This window comes from Falco punctatus, assembly GCF_963210335.1.
Source record: "Falco punctatus genome assembly, chromosome: Z".
NCBI lineage: Eukaryota > Metazoa > Chordata > Aves > Falconiformes > Falconidae > Falco > Falco punctatus.
In genome coordinates this window covers 4,341,584-4,365,122 of record NC_137586.1, presented here as the reverse complement: position 1 = coordinate 4,365,122, position 23,539 = coordinate 4,341,584, and the positions used below count along the sequence as shown (strand labels likewise).

The 23,539-nt window shown below is 42.3% G+C and overlaps 1 protein-coding gene across 7 annotated transcripts in view; it reads right to left on the bottom strand.

Moving 5' to 3' along the window:
* Positions 1-12,069: 12,069 nt before the first annotated feature.
* The window catches only part of ST8SIA5 (ST8 alpha-N-acetyl-neuraminide alpha-2,8-sialyltransferase 5), an 89,045-nt gene continuing 77,575 nt past the window's right edge, over positions 12,070-23,539 (bottom strand). For all 7 annotated transcript variants that reach the window (XM_080371626.1, XM_080371632.1, XM_080371627.1 and 4 more), the window contains 2 exons: positions 21,618-21,710; positions 12,070-20,657 (listed from right to left, as the gene is read on the bottom strand). In XM_080371626.1, coding sequence (XP_080227752.1) covers positions 20,189-20,657; positions 21,618-21,710 — 562 coding nt within the window. In that variant the 3' untranslated portion in view covers positions 12,070-20,188. The remainder of the gene's footprint in view (positions 20,658-21,617; positions 21,711-23,539) is intronic.

Below are 23,539 nucleotides of genomic sequence, written 5' to 3'. Positions count from 1 at the left end.
CCTGCTGGAGGACCCAGGGTGACACAGCTACTTTCATCTCTAAATCCCAGAAAACGTAATAACCAGTTCTCTGCAGACAGGGCCTCAAAGAGGGGAGATCAATTGCCAAAAGTCAAAGCTAGGGTCCTTTTTCAGTGTGACACTTGTCTCAACTGTTAAGAGCAATTGTTTTGTTACAAAGCACCCTGGAAGTGAAGCACACCAAATATTTGGCATCTTTTATTTCAGATTTGGGTGCTCAGGACAATGCACCGGCCATTGATCAACCACAGCTGAAAACCCTGTGCATTAACTCTGATCTAGCAGAGATCAGAGAGGATGGAGAGCTGAGAACAGCTGCAGAACTATTGGGAGTTTATTTCCTTTTAAAATAAAAAAAAGGAGGGGGGGGGGGGGAAATCAAAGCTTTGTTTTAACAAACCGATATGAACGTGTGTGTGCTTTTCATCTTTTCACCCTTTTGAACATTATCATCCCCAGAAAGTTTTTGACACAGGTAAGGGCTGAATACCCAAGACCTGTTGTTAGGAAGGAACCAAAGAAAAACTTTAGCAGATTTTTCAGGGGCTGGAAACGCTACCCATCCTCCAAACCCCATCCAGATTATGATGGGGGACTTCAAGTGGTACCTGTGAGCCTGCTTACACACACATGTGCTGAATGGGTTTATTTCTCTCTTTATTCACACTGAGTCTCTGAGTCACCAGTAGCATTGCCTACCTCTCATAATACCCTCCTCCTTCTCCCAGGGATCCTTACCTTGAAGGAGCACTAAGGCTTTGCAGCACACAAACTGCTCTTGATAGGCACTGAGAGAAAGTCAGCTTCTGGCTAAAGTTTCTTCTCTCGAATATTTTTTCACCTCCATTCTTGTATCAGCAATAAAATTATCACCTACAGATATTCTCATATTTTTTTTCTAAAAGAATTAGTTTTGAAGATTTCTGCCAAGGAGGATTACAGGCATTGTTACAAGCTGCCAAGAAACAAGAGTGCAAGTGTATATACATGTGCCTGGGAAAGGATAAAAGTAAAATAATTGCAGCTGAACTTGCCCAGATAACACCGAATAAATACAAAGCTTTCTATTAAGCCGACATAAAAATAGAAAAGCTCCCAGAGTTACAGGGATCCAGACCTAACCCAATAAATAGTAATACCCCTTATCTGTCTGTGCCATGGATTTACTCTCAGGCTGTTGGGGTTGATCTAGTTTTTTTTCCTGCAGGACTTGCTGCCTGCTATACCTTACCTGAATACAGCTGTAGGGAGCTGTATGCATTCAAATAAGCTTCCCCAAAATGCACTACATCAATGCCCTCCCCAGGCAGTCTCCGTTCTCTCTCCAGGTATCCTCTGTATTGTTTGGCCATGGGTGACTCCATCCCAGCTGCCCAAGTGCTCTCGCTCCCTCCTGCAACAGTGGGCAAGCAGCAGAGCCTCAGGTCCACACGTAACCTTCTGGAACCAGATAACCAGCCTGCCCTGAACTTTATTTCTGAGCCTGAATGATTTCCTGCTCCCTCTGAAATCAAACAACCCGCCATCATTACAAACCTGATGGGCTACCCAGAGACAAAGCTCAGCTTCAACACAAGCCATGCTGGGCTACCTCCTGCTAGCAGGATGGCTGATGAATTATATTACACCACAGGTGAACAGCAAAGCAGGTTTAACACCTGTTTGCACTGACACTTCTGCCCCTCACGGTAAACTGTATCAGCATCATAACCCACGCTGGTATCACCAGACCCGCATTTCAGTCTGGTGGTTCCAGGTTGTACTGCTCAGACAGCATTGAGATCGGTCAGATTGGATGGTAACATTTACACCTGTAGTTAAAAATGTTTTTAAAAACCCATACACACAAAACAAAAAAACCCAAAGAAAACCCCAAACCTCCAAATAGTGGAGAATTCAGCATAGTCACCATAAAGGTTCATCATCTCCCCTTGGTGAGCATCTCCCACGTCCCATGCGTGCTGGGCTGAAGCCAGACTGACTTCAGCTGCCAGCACACAGAGATCACAGGGAGGTAAAGTGCTTAACTTCCTGGCTTTCAGGCACATTTCTGAGCTTTTCACTATTCTTGTTGGAACTTGCTAACATTTTGCACGCTTGACACTGAGAGCTGTTGTGTCAGAGCCACACAGGGGGTTGCTCCCACACAGGAACCCCTATTCCCACTGGGACCCTTCCCACTGCCGTAGGAGTTCATGGCAAACCTGCTTTCCTCCCCGTGGACTTGTTTCACGTCCCTGCATGTACTAAAGATCATCCTGTAAAATATAGATTAAGAGCCAAAAGCACCTAACAGAGTCTGACTCAAAACCCAACCCACTGAGCCTGCTGAGAAGATTTTGCACCAGCCCTGGCGTACTTTGCATGCAGAAGTAGGCGGGTAGAAATCCCCGCTGCTCTATGTTGTAGCACCAGGTACAGGGCTGTCAAGAAGCAAACAACCACTGTTTTTTTAAATTTTTTTGCATGCTGGTAGCTCTGAATTTAGATTCCTGGAAATACTGTTTTAAGCCCAACCCCGTAATCCACCTAAATAATCATAAATAAGCATTGCCTTACCACACAGCTAACTCCAGAAAGAGGAGGAGCATGACAGTTACTTGTATTTCTTATCTACTAGGAGAAAGACACAACGTGGCAGAAGCAAAGAGAGATTGTATATGTGTGTGTATATATATGTGTACATATATATACACACACAGAGCATAAAAGCAACTGAGGCACATACACAAATAAAAAGGAGAGAGAAAAGTCATACAGCCCAGCCAGCACCGTCTTTGCAATGGGCTACACAAAGGGCACACATGAAAGAGCAAAGCAGATAAACAATATCAAACAGGTGAAATAACCTACTAAAAAAAAAAAAAACACATAGAGGGCTCCTTTACAAGAAGGGATGAAGAGGGAAACTATTACCGCACGTTCCCCTGCCTGGGAGCCGTAAGTAAGCCATAAGCCACACGGACAACAGCTCCGCCAACTAATTGAACTGAAAAGCCAACTGGAAGCAACCTAATTCCCAGCGTTTTCTAGGGGGCAAAAGGCTGTTCAGAAAGCTCTTTTGCAGCTCATCACCTCTAAGCGTGTAATTAGACCCACGGGGTAAAACCCCGGCCTTAGCGGAGAGTTTCCACTGAACCGGATCAAGGAGGATTCTGCATGTCAGACTTTGCGAGCGCTTGGGGACTTCCCTCAATCCAGAGGGAATTCCAGTTCTTTGCAAAGAACGCACTTGTGAAAAGTCTTTCTATTCCCTTCACAAAGAAGTTGCACAAGGGCAAAGTTTCCAAATCTCATTGTTCTCCACTGGGGGATGTTTTGCATTGTTTTCACCAGGCAGGGCTGGACAACCGCAGCTCCCATCCTCGCGGACCCATCCTGCCACGAGCCAGCGCCATGCAGCCAGGTGCGGTTCCCAGCTTTAGCATCTCAGGGGTGGCTTTCTCAGCCCATCACAGTAATCATCTCCTTCCCTGTAAACCTGTCAGCAGTCTCACTGGAGCTAGCACATGCCAAATTAAACACTGTGATGATGGATGAAGTTCGCAGCTGCCTCCTTTGTGGGGGGAGGGACGTTCTTTGCAGCACACAATAATATTGGATATGTTGCCATTTAATGCATTCAGATGTTTAACCAGAAGACAAACAGTTTTTCCCCCCTTTGTGCAAATTCTTTGAGTCAGGAAGGTTTATGGAAAAGTTCCCCAGGACATCTCTGACTGGTGTTTTCTTTGGACGAAGGCCACCAGCGCCTGCTGACATCACTAGAAGAGCAGCCTGTGTGCTCCTGAGGGGCTCTGAGCAGAACTGAGGACATACACCACCACCACCCTTGTTATCACTTGCCACAGCAGGAAATAGTCTCCAAGATACTCAAAACCCATTAAAAAAAAAAAAAAAAACACGCTGCCTTGAAGGTGACAAGCAACATAGGATATTTTGTTGAATTCTTAAATTGAGTTATTAGAAAACCCCTTGTACCTGCACACTTCAGCATTAACGTTTTTGCAATGCACATAACTGAGGACTATCACCAAAGCATAACTTTAGTTAACCTACACCATGGTGGCACCTCACCCATCGTTAGGATTAGGACCACGCAACACTGCCTCCTCCAGCCAGCAGCACAACAAGGTGTGCTTAAAATTAAGACTCAAACCCCAGAGTTCAAAACAGGGATTTCAGTGGCAACATTAAAGCTGTTCAAAGAACAGGGCATTGTTCCAAAATTCAACAGTATGTTGTCTCCAACACATAAAGGACAAATCATGCCTTCATTTGAAAGACACACATCTTTTCACGAGATGCTACAAAGCAGAACAATTCAATACACGGTTAATAAAGAGCTTGCAAAAGCATGACTTTTCCTGGTCTTTTGATAGAGACTTCTAAGATTTACTAGCGCACCATTTTACTTGCAAATAAAAAGAAATAAAGCAAGGAAAGCTTTTTTTTGAGGAAAGGCTCCTCACCCTTTACCATTTTACCATCATGATTTTCAACACAGCTCAGCCCCCATTGCCAGGGTCACATCATGGAGCGGTTTGGGTTGGAAGGCCCCTTTCAAGATCATCTAGTCCAACCCCCCAGATCCTCAAGGCTGCATTAATCTGCATTATTTAATTTAAAATATTAAACAATAAACCTCTGGTTTCATACTGCAGCAGCCTACCTATGCATCCCAGCAATCACATGGATTTGAGGAAGCCTATTACAATCATAAGCCATCATGTAAGCTTTTAGTTCCTTATTATTAATTTATGTAAATTGAGCTCCTTTGAGGGCAAAGCTGTGGCAGCGGAGCAAGCAGGGCACTCCGCTAATCTTTGCCCCAGTTTATGCACATTCTTTACAGATACCTTCTACCTGTGCTAACAAGCAGCACTCATTTTTATGTCACCTCTCTTCTGCAGAGAGCAGTGTAGTGAAACTTTGGGAAAAAAATACTAAAATGGTGCTGGTTTAGGGTTTTTTACCTGACTGTGAAATATTGGTTACAGGCTCAAAGTAAACAGAAGCTGTTGTGGCATTTAATTACATACCTTCGGCCTCAAGACTTTTTATTTGTATATTTTAACTACTTTCTTCTTACAGAGATAAAAAGATCTTTCAGGTTTGGTTGGTGGGTTTTTTAGGTTGGGTTGTTGGATGGGGTTTTCTTTGCTGTAATTACAGCAGAAAGAAAAAGTCACATTATAACTTTTGGATATACCTCAAACTGAGCTATATCAACTTGGGGATCGCTTTCAGGAGGGAAGAGGGGTCTGTGCACCTCTAGATTTTGGGGTATAAAAAGCAGAAAGGTGAAAATCATTACCTTACCAGCAGACTGGACCCTCTTCCCCTGCCACATGGTGACTGCTCTTGCCCCAGAAGCAACCAGCCAGTTCCCTTCTTCAGCGGCTGGTTACAGATTGCTAAATGAAGCCACCTGGGAAAGCAGAAGTTCTCCAGGTCTCAGGTGTCCTCAGCAGAAGAACTGGCCGAGGCAGGTGGGAGGGGAGGCAGGGTATTTATGTGCTACAGGCACCCAGCTGAGACCCTTCCTGGAGTTAATGGGGGATTTAAAAAAAAAAAAAAATTAAGCCAGCAGTGACCTATTGACCTCTGAGAGATGCGGGGTGACGATAACGGAGGGGGGAAGGAGGAATAACTAATTGCACGTGAGGCAGATGTTCTGCCATTGCAGGCTTCACCCATCATTTCATTTCTCCTGTTTGACTTTCTCCATATACTACAGACTAGATCCAGTTTAACCTTTTGTACAAAGGAGGAAAAAGCCTTCAGTTTTTGACTTTTAACATCAGCACGAAGACCAGTAGAATCCCCACCTCAAGGCACAGACCAGATCTGTTTGATGGAGTCTATCCTGTGTAACAGAGTAACTTCAGTCTTGGGGTTAAATGAACCTTACTGTGCATTTTTGCTTTTCAGTATTCAGACCTGAGCACAGATTTCCTCCCCCTTTCCCAAACGTTTTCTACTTGGGCAAAGGAACAAAGGATGAGTGGGGGGAGCTGTGTGTGATGGCCAGCTCGACCTGCACTCGGTCAAGGGGCTGGTCACCACTGCTCTGCAACAGGAACAAAATTAGGTCATTGCAGAAGTGTGATCCAGAAACCCTGCGCCGAAGACACCACCTGCAGTTCTTCCTCAGGTCACTGCTCACCAGATGCACTTTCTTTTGAAAAAGGAAAAGTTTTCACTGTAATTAAAATGCTACATAAAGAATTACAGAGCTGGTTTCATGAAGATCCAGCCATCGCTGTGGGTAAACAGCAAACTACAGCAACTGGTGCCTCATGAAGTCTCCTTGGAAAAGCAACCTTTAAGGCTTAACATTGATCTTTGAAGACATTAAACATCCCAACCCTGTCAGAGGGTGCTGTGGGGGGTGGTAGGGGAGTTTCTGCTCACGCACTGGCTGGGGTGGCACTGCCAGCCTGTGATGCAGCATGCAGCAGCAGGTCCCAGCCAGGAGTGCTCACCCTACAGCGTATCACACCTCAAAGAGAAAATGTTGGATTTAGGTCTTGTTTTAGTTGATTTGTTATGATGGCAAAGAATTTTTCCACAAATGTTTGTTTATGAAACCATCCCCAGTTTTCTGAACTTGTGTCTATATAAGCACACATTAAAGCAGACTTTGCTTTATTGGCTTTTGTAAACTCAAAAAGACAAACCTTGAAACAAATAACGGAGCTGGTTAACAAACTCAACTGCTTCAAAGGGCTAAAGGACCAATTTATAACAAGTTTTTTTGAGTCAGAAGTTCAAAGCCTTCAAATAAATCCTAAGTTAAGGGGGTGATGGGAGACATACTCCAAAAATCAGTCTGAGTTAGAGTCTGGAATTTAATAAAGAAAAAGATATATTGCAACATGGATTTTATAAACAAAGAGGGTGCCTGACTAACTTCAATTCTCTCTCTGATTATTGACTGTTTTTTAAGAAATGAAAATGTGCCAGCTTTCTAATACTTGCAAGTTAGTCTGATATGGAATAAGTTGCAAAGTGGAAAATAGCTTATTTCAGCTACAGAAGGTATGGACTGATTCAGGCATTGTTTGGTAGCGAAGGGGAGACAAGGAGCATTGCTGAAAGGAGAATAAATGAACCAGAGCTTATCAAATGGGAACCTGAGGTGTGTGGGAATGAAAGGCATGGACCTAATTAAAAAAAAATAATTACAGGAATAATCAGTATGAATGAAAAGGTCTTTTCATTCCTGTGGATGAAAATATGCTTCAAGCACATGGGACCAGCTCCCACCACCAGCCTGCCCCATCTCAGCCTTTTCACCCTGGACTCCCTATCTGGCAGCTGCAAATTGGGTTGGATTGATTTCTTTTGCTTTTCCAGGTGTTTCTCATATCAGTCCCACTGAATGCAAGGATTTCCTCTCAATGAATGAGAGGGAAAAAGTTACTCAGATGCTGCAGTAATATCCTCCTTGAATAATAAAATCTATGCTTGGGAAATTTTTGAATCTTAAATTGTGCTTTACTTGGCATCCCTTTGATCTGGCAACAGTTATGCCACATAAATATAAATGCATCACCAGAGACAACTCCCCAAAAAACAAAGAAATGTGAAAAAGCGTGCAGACTACCTTCATTCACACCAGCGCGCAAGGTATCGGTGGGGTGAAGGTGATGTTGCATCACACAAGCAGCAAGGCCATTGCAAGCTTGAGCTGTGGAATTCAGCAAAGAGCAGAGCAACTGTGCTGCACCACCCTCATTTACACAGAGTACCCACCTAAGTCCGGTGCAGCTGACTGGTTTGGGGACATTTTGCCATTAAAGCCAGACTTTCTGCATGGTTGGATTCTATGATTCTAATGACCACGGGGAGCCAATGTCTCTGCCTGCACAGCCACGATGGGTGGCCCAGCACCAGAAGTGCTGTAAGAGGGTACTGACACCCCAAACTGTCTCACATACAGCCAGAACTGGGTTTTTTTGAGTAGCCTCCATGCAACACACGCATCAGTTAGCTCAAGCCATAGTCAAACACCTCAAATGGCGATAGAGGAGAATGCCCTTGTGTGCCTTAGGGCTCCCTGATTAACGCGGGTGGAGATAAAGAAGGGTGAAGGACATGTCCTTGGAAAGAGGAAGGCAGGGAAAACATTTTTAAAGCAGGTACAGGTGGTGAGCAGGGACAGTATCAGTCTCAACCATGCACAAGGCAAATTACAAACGATGGCCAGAAACGTCTCTGCACAGCGTTCCACTGCCTGCTTTCCCAGGCTGGCCCTGCCTCCTCTGCCCAGAGGTGATGCAGAGCTGGCTACATCAGTTTTGTAAGTTAGGGTGTAAGCCAATGAAGCTCCCACGCTGCCCACAACCCATTCCAGTCTGTAATCACACACCTACCGTTTTCTGCAGGGTGATATTTTTACAGATATGAGTTTTGGACTGTGGATTGCAAAGGTATTAACTGACTTCAGTGAGAGTTTGAAGGCTAATGTTGCCTCAGCCACTGTTGATCCGATCATCTCTGGTGTGCGTGTCTTGCTCTGTCTTCCCTTCAAGCCATTCTTCTGAAGAAATACCTAGGAAACACTTAAGATATATCCCTGTGTTATAAATAAAGCAGCACCATTAATACTTAAAAGTGCTTAATAACCATCTATTAAGACCGTGTCATGAAGTAAATTAATACTCCGACGCTCTGATTTGGATCTCACTTAGGTCAGTGTTACAGCACTACAACTGTTGGTTTCAGTTGGGTCATTTACAGACGAATAACAGTGCTAGCCTGGCCTTGCACTGCTCTAACAAATACATCACAGTAACGACACGTCTGGAGTCAGAAGGAGTTTGCCACTGGTCGCAACAGTAGCATAGTGTAAATAGTACATGGATATTAGAAAAGCAATTACATCCCAATATCAGAGGCCAGAACACGAACCAGCTTCTTTGGGATGAATGTCCTTTCTGCTTTACAGCGGTACAGATCAATGAGATATTCAATTTGCCTCCATAGTTGTGCAAAGCAGGAGACTGCTCCAAGTTTAAGGTTAGCCCAATTTTTTAATTTTTTTTTTAAATAAATCTCTTGAAGGACATGGGTTCATCCTTCAGAGAAAACAAAACCTAACCTTGGCCTTGGACAGGCACTGGATGACACTTCCATTTAGCTCTAGTCCCTCCAGGGTGATGCAGAGAGGGAGAAGAAAGGCAGGATGAGGAATGCTCAGGAAAACTGCCATCAGTCTGATGCCATTTGGCCAATACCTGGCCTAAGCTGGTAAATTTAGGGCACGTTTCTAGAAATAGAGCCTTGGCAAGGAGCTCGCCTGCATCCTCTACAATGAAGATGCCCCAAATTAAGGGAGATTAATTCCACACAAAATATCATTGCTTTGTATTTGCAGGAGGTGCAGACTTAACTTTTCTCTACCTCTGCTATTCTGTCTATACACTGAGAATATGAATAACACACAGCTAAGTTCATTAACACTACTCAGGCTGTTGGAAATCAAGGGCAAAAGAGACAAGTTCTCACCTCTTCATTTGTCAGGGTCTTACCACACTGGGGTTATGTCTTAAATGGTCAACAAACAAGACCCACCACCCATGGGACCTTCAGTGGAGGCAAGGCAGTCATAACATGGGCATGTCGGGTAAACAGAGAAGGATATTCAGCCAAATTCCATCACTGCTCCAGAGACATGGCTATCCTTTCCCCAAATATGTTGACTTTAACTAGTTTTATCTATGGGATATTTGGACTGTCAGAATCGAAAAGACCATCTCCTCTGGTTGCCAGGATAACATCAGTTCTGCATAAGTAAGTCATACTCCATAAAGGAGAAAGAGAAATATCTGATGGTGGTTAGTTTTTATTCTCACCATCATTCAAAGAGCCTACTCAATCAGTTTTCCACATAGCGAGATACTGAAATCTGTCATTGTTGCATAACCTTTCCCAAAATGTTGCAAAGTGAAGCAAAGTTTCCAAGAGATTTATTACAGATATGATTGAGGAGACACTTCTGAAACAAAACAAAACAAAACAAAAACTTTTATTGAGAACCCAGTATTCCACGAAACATCTATATGGGAAGTCAAAAATGCCATTAATCTTTTCAAGTGAAAGTGATGTGTGTTCCATGTTTATCACCCTGCGCCACACGCTCACATAAACATCCAAAGAGCAGGCCATTAGGGGCTCAAGTATTTTATTTTATCACCTGATGGCATTTGCATTGAGCAGCAAAGATGGTAAATTATTTGCAAAATTATCAGGCTCCCTCAATGCCTCAGCACTTCTCAAGGGAAATAACGTGCTTAGAAACACAGATGTTGCCAAGATTAACTTCCACTGCCTGAAGGGCATTTGCCTGCCTGACCTGGCTGCAGCCCACAGTTTTATCGAGTGCCGCTAAGCAAACAGGCAGTGAGGTGGAAACACTCCCGGGAAGCTCCAGGCATCAGCTCAGACACCGCGATGGCATTTTATTCACCTCACCTGGGAAAAGGATGAACTTCGTTTTCCAAAAAATGACACTAAGTCCAGCAAGGCAGGAAGACTGCTAAAATTGACAGTGTGCCAGTCCCGCTTCTTGTACCTCTGACAAGATCTATTCCTTGTGAAAATAAAGACAAGACACCCTGTGAAAAGAAAACAGTGGCTTTTTGCCCTTATTCTTTCTAAAGACGCAAAGAAGCCCAGAGAAAGCTTATTTTTGTAGTTGAATGTTGTCATGCTTTACCAGACCACTTAAGCCTGGTCTGGCAGCAAACCTTGCACCTGGGACACCCTTCATATACCAGCATGTTCTGGGGGTCTCAAAAGGTAGCACTGAATCAACTGAATGGGTTGGACATGGTCCAAGAGCCCCTCCTCCTTCCCCTGCAGGACCAGCTACCCCCGCCGCAAGGACCTCCATGCAACCTTATTTCTGACCCGCTGGTGACAGAGAATTCAGTGGCTCCCCAGGCAGGAAACCTTTTCCAGTGCCAAACCCTCTCTGGCAGGTGCAGCCGGAGGAAGAGGGATTGCAAGCAAGGGAGGGAACAGGCAAAGATCCCCCCCCGCCCCAGGGTGCTGGAGGTACGAGCAGAGAGCGGCGAGCACCCAGAGGGATGCTGTCAGCAAGGATGGAGGACATTCATGCCACGGTGGTTTTCTACAACTCTGGGCAGAGAAGAGTAGGGAAGGTGGACTTGGGCCTCTGATTTAACCTCCATCGTAACGAAATGCAAAAAACAAAGCTGGTGATGATGAGCTGAAATGACTGCCCATTGACTTTGCAGCTTTGCGAAACAGTATCTGACACATCCAAGAGAGAAAAAATCAGTGCCTATGTACTGGGTAAAACAGCAGGCTTAGGTGGTAAGAATAATCTGAGTGTGTTGGAGGATGTGTAAATCACTCATCCAAAAGCAGAGCGAGAAAAATATTATTATTTTAATTATTTCAGAGTTCTCTTTTGCATCTCTGCCTTTCTGCCCACAGATGTCTGCCTAGGGCTATCGCAGTTACTAGCAGGCACCTAGTGAGACACCTCCTGTAGCACTTGTGTTGATTTGGTGGTAGGATTCAAAGTCTGGTCTGTATTATTGTCTCTGAGGTCTACATAGCCACCTATTTTCTACATCCCACATTCAAGAAAATATTCATGCTCCCAACTCTTGGTTAAGACCTGAAACCTGTTAACTTAGTAGTTTTCAGCTGTAGAAAAAAATCAGTGTGTTCTGAGTTTCTATACGGAGGAAGCTTTGACATCGACATCCTTGTAACCAGGGTGTCTTCTCCACCTGAAAAGGTGCCTGTGGCAGCAGTTATACACCTTTAATGGAATATTATCCTTCTCTGTGTTAGACAAAAGCTTCTTTATGGATTTAAAGAGTTTATTTCTCTAGCCAGACTCGACAGGAGGGCTTAGAGATGACTGCAGCCTTAGAACAAGGAAACTAAGTGAGAAAAATCGCCTGACTGCTAGCACCTCTCCACCCAGGAGTAGATCCTGGTTAGCACTGCTCATCACAGCTCTAGAGCTGGTTAGGAAAAAAAGAAAAAAATATATAAATAGAGATTCATAAAGCTTTTATTCCAAGAGATGATGCCTATGGTGGAAGAAGGGAGGTCAGCATCTGCCCTGGCCCCACCTAGCCGGTCCCACAACCCAAAGACATCTTACTGGGTGCCCTTGGGAGAAAGCAGCACTCACAAAAGCGAAAGGAATCATTTCATCATGTAAGCACAGAGCTAAATTCTGACACTCAGTACCACATAGCATTGCTGAAGCCAAAAATACAAACTGGCAGTGACAGTTTGAGGGAATACCAGCAGAAGGGCCATTTATTACTTTCTCTGTTTCATCTACTCTTTCCCTAAGTATCCACTCCTGGGCACTGTCAGAGACAGGCTGTGGTGAAACATCTCTGTAATTCAGTACGGTTTTTTATTGAGACTTTCTCAGAGGAAAGGCTGCAAACGCCGCTACGGAAAATGACGGATGCTGCAGTCTTTAGGAAATGAACCATTCTTTGATTGCTTGCTTAGCTGGGCAATTTGCAATGTGATAGACAGCAATTATACCATCCAGTGTCAATTTGTCTATTCACTTTTCCCTCTCCACATGTTTCCTCTTCTTGATTGAATAATCACTAACAATAATCACAGGCAGCTGGGGGAAGGAAGTACATCCATCAGTTTTAATGTCAGCAAGAATGAGAACTGATTCCTCTAGCATCCACCACAGCTCTGCATCTTCAAAGTCAATTACATTCTCCTTATACCCGTGCTAATATTGAGATCATATTATTTCTATTACCTACTCCTATTTCAGTTTATAATCTAGGAAAAATAGAATGCCACAGGAAAACACCCAATTTCAAAATGCATATGGTTGTTTCATCTGCTTCATCTGCTATTTTGTATTCCCACAAATATTTTTACATTTATGTTTCAATTCTCCTGATGCTGAGAATATTGATGGAAGAGTAAGCTTGTAAGACTACGGCTCAATAAGACAGGCCAGACCCCAGGAAGATGAGTTTATGTAAAGGGTGAGGACAGTAAAGGACAGAGGTGTTAGGTAGGTTTAAGCAGGCAAAAACCAGGATTGCAGAGGCTTTTCAAAGGCTGCCTGTGCACAGATTGCTACTTCTAGTAATAAATTTCCCTAATGTCCCTATATATATATATATATTGTAGGCTACAATGCAGAACGTACATTGAACATCCAGGGATCAAAATACCAAAATCTCAATTTACATTGCTGTATACCCCTACATATACTTTTATATATTTGTATATATATATATATATATATATATATATATATATATAGGATGTTATATCATCATAAAATCCTACAGTGGTATTCTCTAGTCACACAAAGCAATTTCTATCAATCAGCTGAGCTTCCAGCCCTCTCTATTCACAGACACAGAACAGCAGAAAATACAAAACAAGTTTGAAGGCACAAGAAGTGGCCCAAAGATTGCCTTTCCCATAAAACTGTTAAAGTGGTTTATTCAATAGAATTAAATCATCTTTCAAACACAGTGACACAGACCAAAAAAATACCCTGATTACTGTTTTAGTTATGGCTTACATCAATTGATAGGCTTTCTATTATTACTGTAACACAGCTACAGAAACAATAAGCAAAAATTACAGGGTGGAAGGTTAAAAAAGAAAGGTGAATCAATGGACACGAGCAATTAACATCAGTACGAAACTACCATGACTCTGCTTGGATTTCTCCATCCCCACCGTCACCACTTTACAGAAATAACAAACATGAAACAAGCTTTATTTTTGTAATAGCCCAAGCTCTCCTAGCGTGAAGACACAGTTTTGCTCCAGTATTTCCAAACTAAGCATTTGGTTTCCACCAAGTGAAAACAGGGGACATATTCAGGAGGCAGCAGCTGTTCAATACAATTTACATGGGCTGAACTCAGAGGCTTGATCAGGGACCTCATGTTTGACAATAAGGAAGACCCAGAAATGAAGCAAAAATGAACACGACCATGTCCTGTCCCAGCTAGAGCAGGTACAGTCAGTCTGCCTCATCTCTAACGGGACAAGCTCTAGTGTCACACATAAATGTGTGTCACTTGGCCAACACAAGGTTAACAAATAGGGATTAATTCAAATCTCCTTGCTCCCCACTGCTAAAACAGGTAATAACTGAAGTCTTCACAAGCTGTATAGAGCGCTGGAGATATTTCAGTGTCTTGGTCCATCAGACAGTTTCAGGTAGAACAGACATTTCAAGAACTAGCCAACACAATATATGATTCGCTGGCTTAATTTGTAACCATTTTACATGCTAACACATTTTACAGTGATTAGTACAGTTAAAAATGTACATCAACTTACCCAAAGATCAAACACCAAGAACATTTACGGCTTCTAAATGGAAAGTCAGACGTGTCAGTAACATATTTACAGCTTTCAATCCTTCAAGCGCTGAGGCAGATTTGTCTTTCCTTTAAGTATTCCACTATGGGCCTGTCCCTCACTATGGGCTTCAGGGAGCACTGGAGGTGCTGACCACCTGGGACCCAGGCTCCCTCACTCAAATGCCTAGCGTACATTTGGATTTCCCTTAAGTCTATTTTAAAAAGCACTTACGTACAATTGCTTGTTGATTTTGATTACCATGCAGACAACACAGGGGTGCCCAGCAGCCTCACCCACATTAGACAGGATGATAATAAGACATAATACAAAAATAATCTGGGAGGTTTTTTGGGGAGATGTGGGTTATTGGCTTGACTTACAAGCATTGGACCTGATGTTTTTTTCTATCGAAGCCAAATGTGAATGTTGTGCTGGATATAAAGGGAATGGGCTGAACCCTGCCTTAAACACGTTCGTATCACTGATAAATTCCATGCTGGTATTTTAAAGCAAGCAGAAAATACTTTTCTAAAGGCATATGATTCGCATACATACAGTCAGGTACAGAGGGTTCATTTGTGATTTCATATGGCGATTTACACTACCACGATGAAATGCTTTGCATAGATGAGTTTGAACGGATGAAAAGTGCTGAAATCTGGAAGGGAGAGTGACGGTCACAACACTTCTGCTTCCAGATAAGTTTGTTCATTACGCACACCATTAAAAACACAGTATTGCTACTGCACTGTATCTACAATATATTAAAAAATGTATCTGAAATCAAGTGAGTAAAAAACAGGAGGCTGCTCTTCCTGCCCATGATTAGGGCCTGTTTCTGGAGGCTTTCTCAGAAGTACACCAAACTTTCCACTGACTTCACTGGACTTTGGAAAAGGCCTTAACCATAAATATTGACTCCTTTATTCTTAAAACTTGAGCTCACTCCAGAACTTCCCAGGGAATCTGGCTCTTAGATATGGACAAATTTTGTTATTTCCTTCTTCATATACTTGTAAAAGCTCCAAAGTTCTCTGCATGCTTAGATGCAACCAAGCTGGGGGAAATGACCATTTCAGAGCTCTCCATTTTCACAACCCCAGCTTGTGCTCTCTGAAATCAGCGCTTTGCTGACAAGCCACCAAGCCTCAGAAGATCAAAAACGACAGATTCCGTCTTGCTCCACGTCTCGGTGTTTTATCCACATCAGTTTGCCTCACACGCAAACCAGAGATCACTCCTTCCTGCCACGGGAAGCTGAGCACGGACAGTCCGCCCACGTAGCTGTGTCACCACCACTGTTTTTGCCTTCAAGGTCTGAGCAACATTTCTACTGATTCAGCAAACCCCCACAGAGCGGACTATTCTTAGAGTTGATTTCGTTCCATCTACTACATCTAACCACCCTGAGTGAACATCACCTTTAATTTATCATCAGTCAAGCCTGCATGGGGGGCAGCTCTTGCTGGGGACCAGGGGAGCTACTCCTGACTGTTGCAAGCTGTGAAGCTTCACCTGTCATCTCTATCATGTTACTCCACAGTGCTAAAGGCCCTGTATCAGAGTTGGGGTTGCAATCTCCTATATTCCCTTTACATCGCTTTTCCAGGAGACCATGGACCTCCTCACCATGGTGTCTCTCCTCACTGAGATGGCAGCAGGCAGAGCAGACACAGCATGGCTCTCCCTTTGCAATTCATGAGCTGGCTTTGACAGCTCTGTTGCAATCACAAAAAATATGCTAAAATATTATAATGACCCTATCACCATTTAATGCATTCTGTCCAACAGCAAAGTTGGATTTCATAAATCAAAAGCAAGCAGCTAAACTATTCCAACTAAATACTTCCTTCCTTTGATGAAAGCACTGGCAGATTCATAAGCCTCCTCTGTCGACCCAACAATAAAGGAGAAGCAGTCCTTGTTACGTTTTTCCAACTGAATTTGCATTGCCAGTGTATGCAGATCTCACAAACTTCTTAAGAGATTCTCCTAAATAGTATGAGGAGTTGAGGATTAAACCATAATATTATAATTTTCTCTTTCCCTGTCTCAGATTTCATATCCTCAGCAGCAGTGATGGGATTACAGCTTGAGCTCAGGATATGGTACCAGACAGCTGACAGCTTTTCTTCTTGGACAGATCAGATTTTTGTATCGGGGGATTTCTCTGGGGCCTGCAGCCTTCTCTGTGGGAAAGCATGACACGCTATACACGCCCTTTATTTGCCGTAATGGTGTGCAGCAAACACACCCAGCTTCTGGACACTTCTTATCATTCAGGTATCCCTTGTTCAAAGAAGGTTGAACATTTGGAGCTTTGATCGTATGGGAGAAGGAAAAACAAAATAGCCTCAAACTCAGACAGATTCTTGATGTCAGAAGAGTATTTTCTTACACTCAATACACACAAAAAAAATGATGGCAGAAAATAAGGAGTGTCCTTCTTTCTGCAACAGCCCTTCTTTTCGTCCATTTAAGCAGGACGGGCAGAAGCTCAGGCTGGTCAATGCTGGCTCACCCACCCCACAGTGACCTCCGTGTAGCTAAAATATCCCAGACAGTATTTATTTGCTACCCATGGAGAACAAAGTAGTAGGAAGGGTCCATCCTCAGACCTGCTCCTGCAAGCTGCCACCACATCATTTCCATTCATCCCCACAGATGCTGTGGTATGGCAGCAGGAATCTGATTTTACAGCTCCCGGTGCAAGGTAAGGAGGCCAAAAATAACTGACAGCTTCTGCATATGGCATTCCTGACAAATGCCATAGTTTTCCCATCATTTTTTGAGCAACACCTGAAAAAATGAATCAGAAAGTAAACACGCTGCAATATGCATTTCATCTCAAGGACTGTGTTATATATATATTTCTTTAAGTATCTTTCTGGCTTGCAAATCACGCCTTATATCTAACTATACACCTATGTACACCTTCACAGACATGTCTGGGCCTGTTTCTACAGCCTCTACACAAATATAATACCCATCCACTTGAATGAATGGGAGCTCTTTTCAAATAAATGTGGCAAGACTGGGCCTTTGGTGCATACGTGCGAGTATCCTGCACACACATTTTAAAATCATTAAAAAAATATAGTAGCTATAGATTTACAACTGATCAAAATCTAAACACAGAAAAACTGCACTTGTATAACCTAGGTGAATTTACATTGCTCATTTATATGAAGCAAACAAAGGAAAGGAAATGTCTGTGACCCTGTAATTACCAGGTTAACTGTAATTACAGTTTTGCTTATCCTTTTGTCTGTCCAAAAAGTCCAAAAGGAATTTTGCAACTAAAAAGAGGGATTTGCACTATTTCTTTCCATAACAGGGATGCTTCTCAAGTGCTTTCCCATCTTTTCCAAAGGATCTTTTGCAACATACCAGACTCCTTTCAATTGCTTTTGTTCACTTCAATCACCATAGTAAAGAAAAACCCCTTACTGAAGAAGGTAACCTTAGCAAAGCAGCAGCAGCAAAGCAGTACTGAAGTCACTACTAGTCCCATACTCAGGCAGAAGAAGGAGTAAGGGCTCTAGGTACCAGCCTCAGCGTCACTACTGTTATCATAAAGCTTAATGCACAGCAAGATGGCCAACCCACAGGGTCACATTGCTCTCTAAATAGCACTTTCATTACAGCACTTCATTATCAAAGCCCTTTGCACATAAATTTACAAAACACAGCAAAGACCAAGATCTCTTTTGCATATTAAATCAAGGAAACTATTTCATCTACAAGTTCATTCCTAGTGTGCTGCATATTTCACAGCTAGCTGATATAAGGTGATGCTCGCTAAACACGAAGTTTAACTCTAAGACCAAAAGCACAACACAAATATATAAAGCTTAAGCACAGGTCCTTCACCTACTCCTGGCTGGTATTTCCCAAGTGAGTTCTGACACCTTTATCAAGGATAGGGGTTGCTCTTAAAGTAGTCAGACCTCTGGAGTCTAGTATCAAGTTGAGGAAACACACTCTCACATACCATCCAAGTCACTGCTGGTCAGTGGGGACTTTTGAAATGGTGACCATTGTGCTTCCCATCATTCTGATAATTTTATCTGTAGTGTGAGCAACTTTCACAGCTCTCAGCATAGCACAGAGGCTTTTAAAAGAAGCTTTGTGCATTCATGCATTTCAAAACTAAAATCCAAGTCCAGATTTGGATTTAAACCCTCTCCTCCCTCAAAAAAAAAAAAAAAAAAAAAAAAAAAAAGTATCACTCAGGTAGAACTAGGGCTTTAAACTCCAAATGCTTGATCAAGGATCTTGTAATCTAAGTAAGACAAGACAAGGCACTGGACAGCAGCCCAAGTGCTTCAGACTAAGAATTTATACGAGGAAACTCTACTCATTTAACTATGCCAGCACAGCTGAAACAGCAAACCTCACCCTCCTGGGTACACAGTCATATCAGTTTGAAAAGGGCACATAGCAGCAGCCTACTGCACCACAGCTCAGCAGCCAAAACAAACTCCAGCAACATGTGGCATCTTTTCTGCATCCGGACTTTGTCAATTCACCTGCATCAAGTGGAAAATAAAGCTTGGCATAACTGACAGAGTTACATTCATAACTTTTCAATGAATACACCAGCCCTTTTTATTATCCTAATAACATTCTCAACATACAAAAATGCCACGTTAAGGCATCTGACATCTTGAGATGCATAATCTTAAAATAAGCATCATAATCCAAGCCACAACGTATCTTCACTATATTTTAACTTCATTTCCTGCCAGTACTTACCAGATACCTGAAAGTATTTGACTCGACCTGCACAACAGTGAATCAACATTCAGATACTCTTACAAAGACTGTAATAAAAATCAATGAGGAAATTTTTTTTTCTATCTTATGCTGTGATATTTGAACCAAAAAATCAAATCAGAAAATATAACTATGTAATCTCCTTGCTATTCAGCCCAAGAAAAGCTTGCAGAACTGTGAAGGAGCATGTTTCTTCCATAAGAACTCCAATCTGAAGCTGAGATGGTCACTGTAGGAGGAAGTACACACATTGTTCATGCATTAGCTAGAAGGAAAGCATTACAGACAGCAAGAAAGAAAATAGAATCAGCAGAGGAGACTGGAAATACAAAATACAAGAAGGAAGAAAAAAGAAACTCTAAAATAATTGCACACTATGATCAACACAGTTACCTGTTGCTATGAATGGGAGTTTAACATTCCCTTCTATCCTGGCTGAAAAAAAATCATAAAGGGATCTTGTGTATTCCTATCACATCTATCTGCTATTTTTCACGATACCTTGTGACATTACAGAACAAAGATCTCAAGCTATATACTTTCCCTTAAAACTATAATGCTAAAGAGTATTTTCAAAAACCCAAATGCCAGAGAACAGTGCTTTCAACAAAATCTGGCAATGCCCCAAGGTACTCTATTCAGAAACCTACATAAAGTCAGTCAGTCTATGCTAAAATTCTCCATCACTGATTCTCTTCAAATTTTGGTGCTTTTTGCCATAGTGAAACGATAAATATATTAATGTGCTCTGTTTACCCCTAAACCTATTGAAATATGCTCCTTATCTGACTTGCTTTCCAGGGCAGTGTATACCCTGGGACAGAGCAGTTTTACTTCTCCTACACTGTTACAGACCCAACTCTGCTAGCAAGAAAGATGCTGGTATCCTAGATCCTATGGGATGCAATGCCTTGAGGAAATTTATATCAATTATTGCATAATCTCAGGATGTAACCATAAACAGGCATCGAGTTTCTGTCACACTTTTGCGTCAGAGGAAGAAGTGTCCCTGTCAACAGCAGCTGCAGGTTCCCGTATGAACCCGCAGGATCCCCTTGCTGTGCATGTGGAGGAAGTTGAAGATTTCTGAGGGCATAGCATGAAAACCAGGGCGAGGTTTCACATTGTCGTAGTAGTGGTGAGTTATAAAAATTCCTGAGGGGTTCATGGGGAAGGCCCAAAAGCCAAAGAGGTGGACCTCTTCACAGAGCTCCAGGGCAGCAGTCACCAGGATCAGTCCAGTGCTAATCCGCTTGGCCCGCACCCCGAGGCCGAGCCAGTAGCGTGAGACATTGATGAGATACTGGGGATGAAAGTAATAAACAGCTTGCTGAGATTCAAAATCATCCAGGACATATTTCACCCGGATTGAAACGTCCGTGTTGCGAGTGTTGTAGAAAGCTGGCAGCAGCACGGAAGCGTTCTCGTAGACCTGGAGCACATCGTAGAAGGGTTTCCTCCATTTTTCTAGCTTATGAAATCTAAAGGGAAAAGGATGTGAGTGATGAGCAGACCAGAGCAGAGCCAGCAGACAAGAAACCTCCAGTGGGCTTTTACTGAAACATTTCTGATGCAGAGAAAATTGAAATGATGTTTCAGTTAACAAGGGGAATATATTTAGATTTGTAGTTAAAGAATCAGCATGAAATTTAGAGGGAAAATGCAGGGGATTAAAAAATTACATACTTTCCTCTCTTTTGGCAATATATTCATTTGACAGTGGACAAAGTCTATACACGTTTCTGATCATGTCTCACTTCTCATTTTATTATGAGAAGTATGTCATTTTTCCAAGGTGTAGACAGCTGTATACTGTGCAGTGCAGAACTGTACCAAAAATGTGGCAAACTCCAAAGCAGAGCAAATGTCCAAAATGTCCAACTGTAACATTTACAAGAGATTCAAAATGCAAGCACATGGGTTTATGTTGCTTGAGAAAAGAAACACATTCCCGCAGCAAGAAAGGAAAGCAGTAATTAGCCCTGTGTTCCCAATCCTGTCAGCAAGGTGGCATTCAGGTATGAACAAATTTTAAAGTAAAATCACCCAGTCAATCCTGGCTACAAAGTGTAGCATTTTTTAAAAACATATGACATTTAGGGTGGGATCCAGTTTCTTCCACTCTGGATGTTTCTGAGACATTTGCCTGGGGCTTGCAAGCACAGCACAAGACTTCCAGGGGAAGGATGGCTCCACTGTTATAATTTTAGCTCATCAGCTTCCCACTTTCTGTCACCAAGGTGCAGGTCTAAGTGTTTAACACATTTCTGTAAATTGTTACTGATTCCATATACTGGATAACTTCAGTTCAGAATGAATCATGATTCATAGTGTCAGTTTAAAGTAATAGTGGGGGGAAAAAATCTCTGTAACAGTTAGAATTAAGTGAAAGGTAGATTTGGAAAAGAAGTAGAGATGAAAATACAAAAAACAGAAATGACCTCTCAGTAATTATACTGGGATTGACAGTCACGACATCCGTCTTTACCCCAACGTCCATGAAGTATTTCTCAGATATAGGAGGCAAATTGCATCTATAAAGGAAAGAAATTAGTTTAAAAAATTAGTTAAAAAAAAAAGAAAGTTTAAAAAATTCTTGCACCTTTGCAGGACTAGAAATTCGAATTGGTTTAAGATTTCTTCCAAGCAACAAATCTAGAAGCAGACTGAGAATGTATCAAAACATGTTGATGTCCGAACTGTGCATTAAAGTAACAAGTTCTTTGGGGCTGTATGAAGACCACCCTTCTTCCCTAAGTCTGTGAAAGACAACACCTTTTTGCAGACGTAGCCAACGCTTACTCATTATGTTTCCTTATTAGCAGTTCAGCTATTAAATTTGGCAGTTTAGGACGAGAAATGTGATAAAGCCCCAAGGCCAGTCAGCCTATAAAATCAGAGACTTCCTCAGCAACAGCTGAGTTGTATTCAATAATTAATAGATAAACTATCTATAACATTGCCTTTAACATGCTTTGGTTGATACTCAAGAACTTTAGGGGAAATGCTCCACAAGAGACAAATCAGTCCAGTCCTAATTAATGCATAACTATCTGCTTCCCTCCCTTTTCCCTTTATAAGTATCCCCCAGTGTAGTGTAAGAGCAGCAATTCTGACTCTACAGATACACCAGAGGATGTCAAAGTTATCAGGAGCAAACTTACAAAGATTTGCAAACCTTGACTTTGCTGAGCCTCCGCTCACCTTGACCTTGACCTAGATTCATCATTTCACAAAATTTAGAGCACTCCTCAAGAGACGCTGAGGTTACTGAAACATGCACGTACACACACAAGCTTCACTTCCATAGGAAACCCAGCTAAAAATAAAGCTCCAAGATGTGTTATCAGAGGCAACATAAGTGGCTTTGCCACTAGTTTTACACTCAGTTTAAGCTAGCATTAGATGCTTGCTGACATTTTGAAAACTTTTTGAAGTGATCTACAAGCCTTAATAAAAGACATCGTTAAGATCCCTACGTCTCAAAAATACTGCTGCGCCCAATTCCCAAACAACTCCACATTTCTGAAGAACAAGGCTGAACAGGAGAAAACTGTGAAAGTATTTAGGGTAAGTGATGCTCAGTGTTTTCACAATACTACAGTTCAGCTCAGCTGTTAGCATAATTTTTCAGTCACAGGGAGAGGGCAAGTGGGGACCAGAAGATCGCACAAAAATGCTTCAAAGTCCTCAGACTCAGGAGGTCCACATCTACCTTCCAGAGAGTCCCTCTTTATGAGGTCAGAGATCTCATTTTAGCCACCTCATCCTTCTCATAGGCAGTGTTATTTCCAGCACTTTTCTCTGCTGGGTCATGCAACGTCCTTCTGAAGTCCTCTAGCATCTTCAGTTCTACCTAGCACTCGGCACTGTGCTCATCAGATTGTATATGAAAAAGGTTAATACACAGTTACAATATTTTTTAAAAGTAAACTCCCACCAGGATTAAGAAAGACTGAATTTTTTGCAAGTGATAATTCCTTATAAAAATGACAAAATCTGTACAAACTATACTTTTGTCATAAGAGTCAAAAAATTCATCCCTATAAAGGGAGTAGTCCCATCTCTTAATGCACCCAATGTTTCATCACAGATCTCTCCTCTGGCCAGTAGATGGAGATAGACAATAAGAACTAGTAAATAATACTAACTGCTATCAGAATTTATTTCATAGAAAAGTCTTGGTTGAATCCTGTTGGCCACAAGCTTCCTGACAATAGAAGTTTTCCTGAGGTGCCCTGAACGTATCACTAAATGTTAACAGTGCTCCATAGGTAGTTTTTGAAATATTTTAAAGAAATATTCCGTTAGTGATCAAGATGGTGATTTCTGACAGTCTGGTGAACTGGTGCTAGAGTGGAAA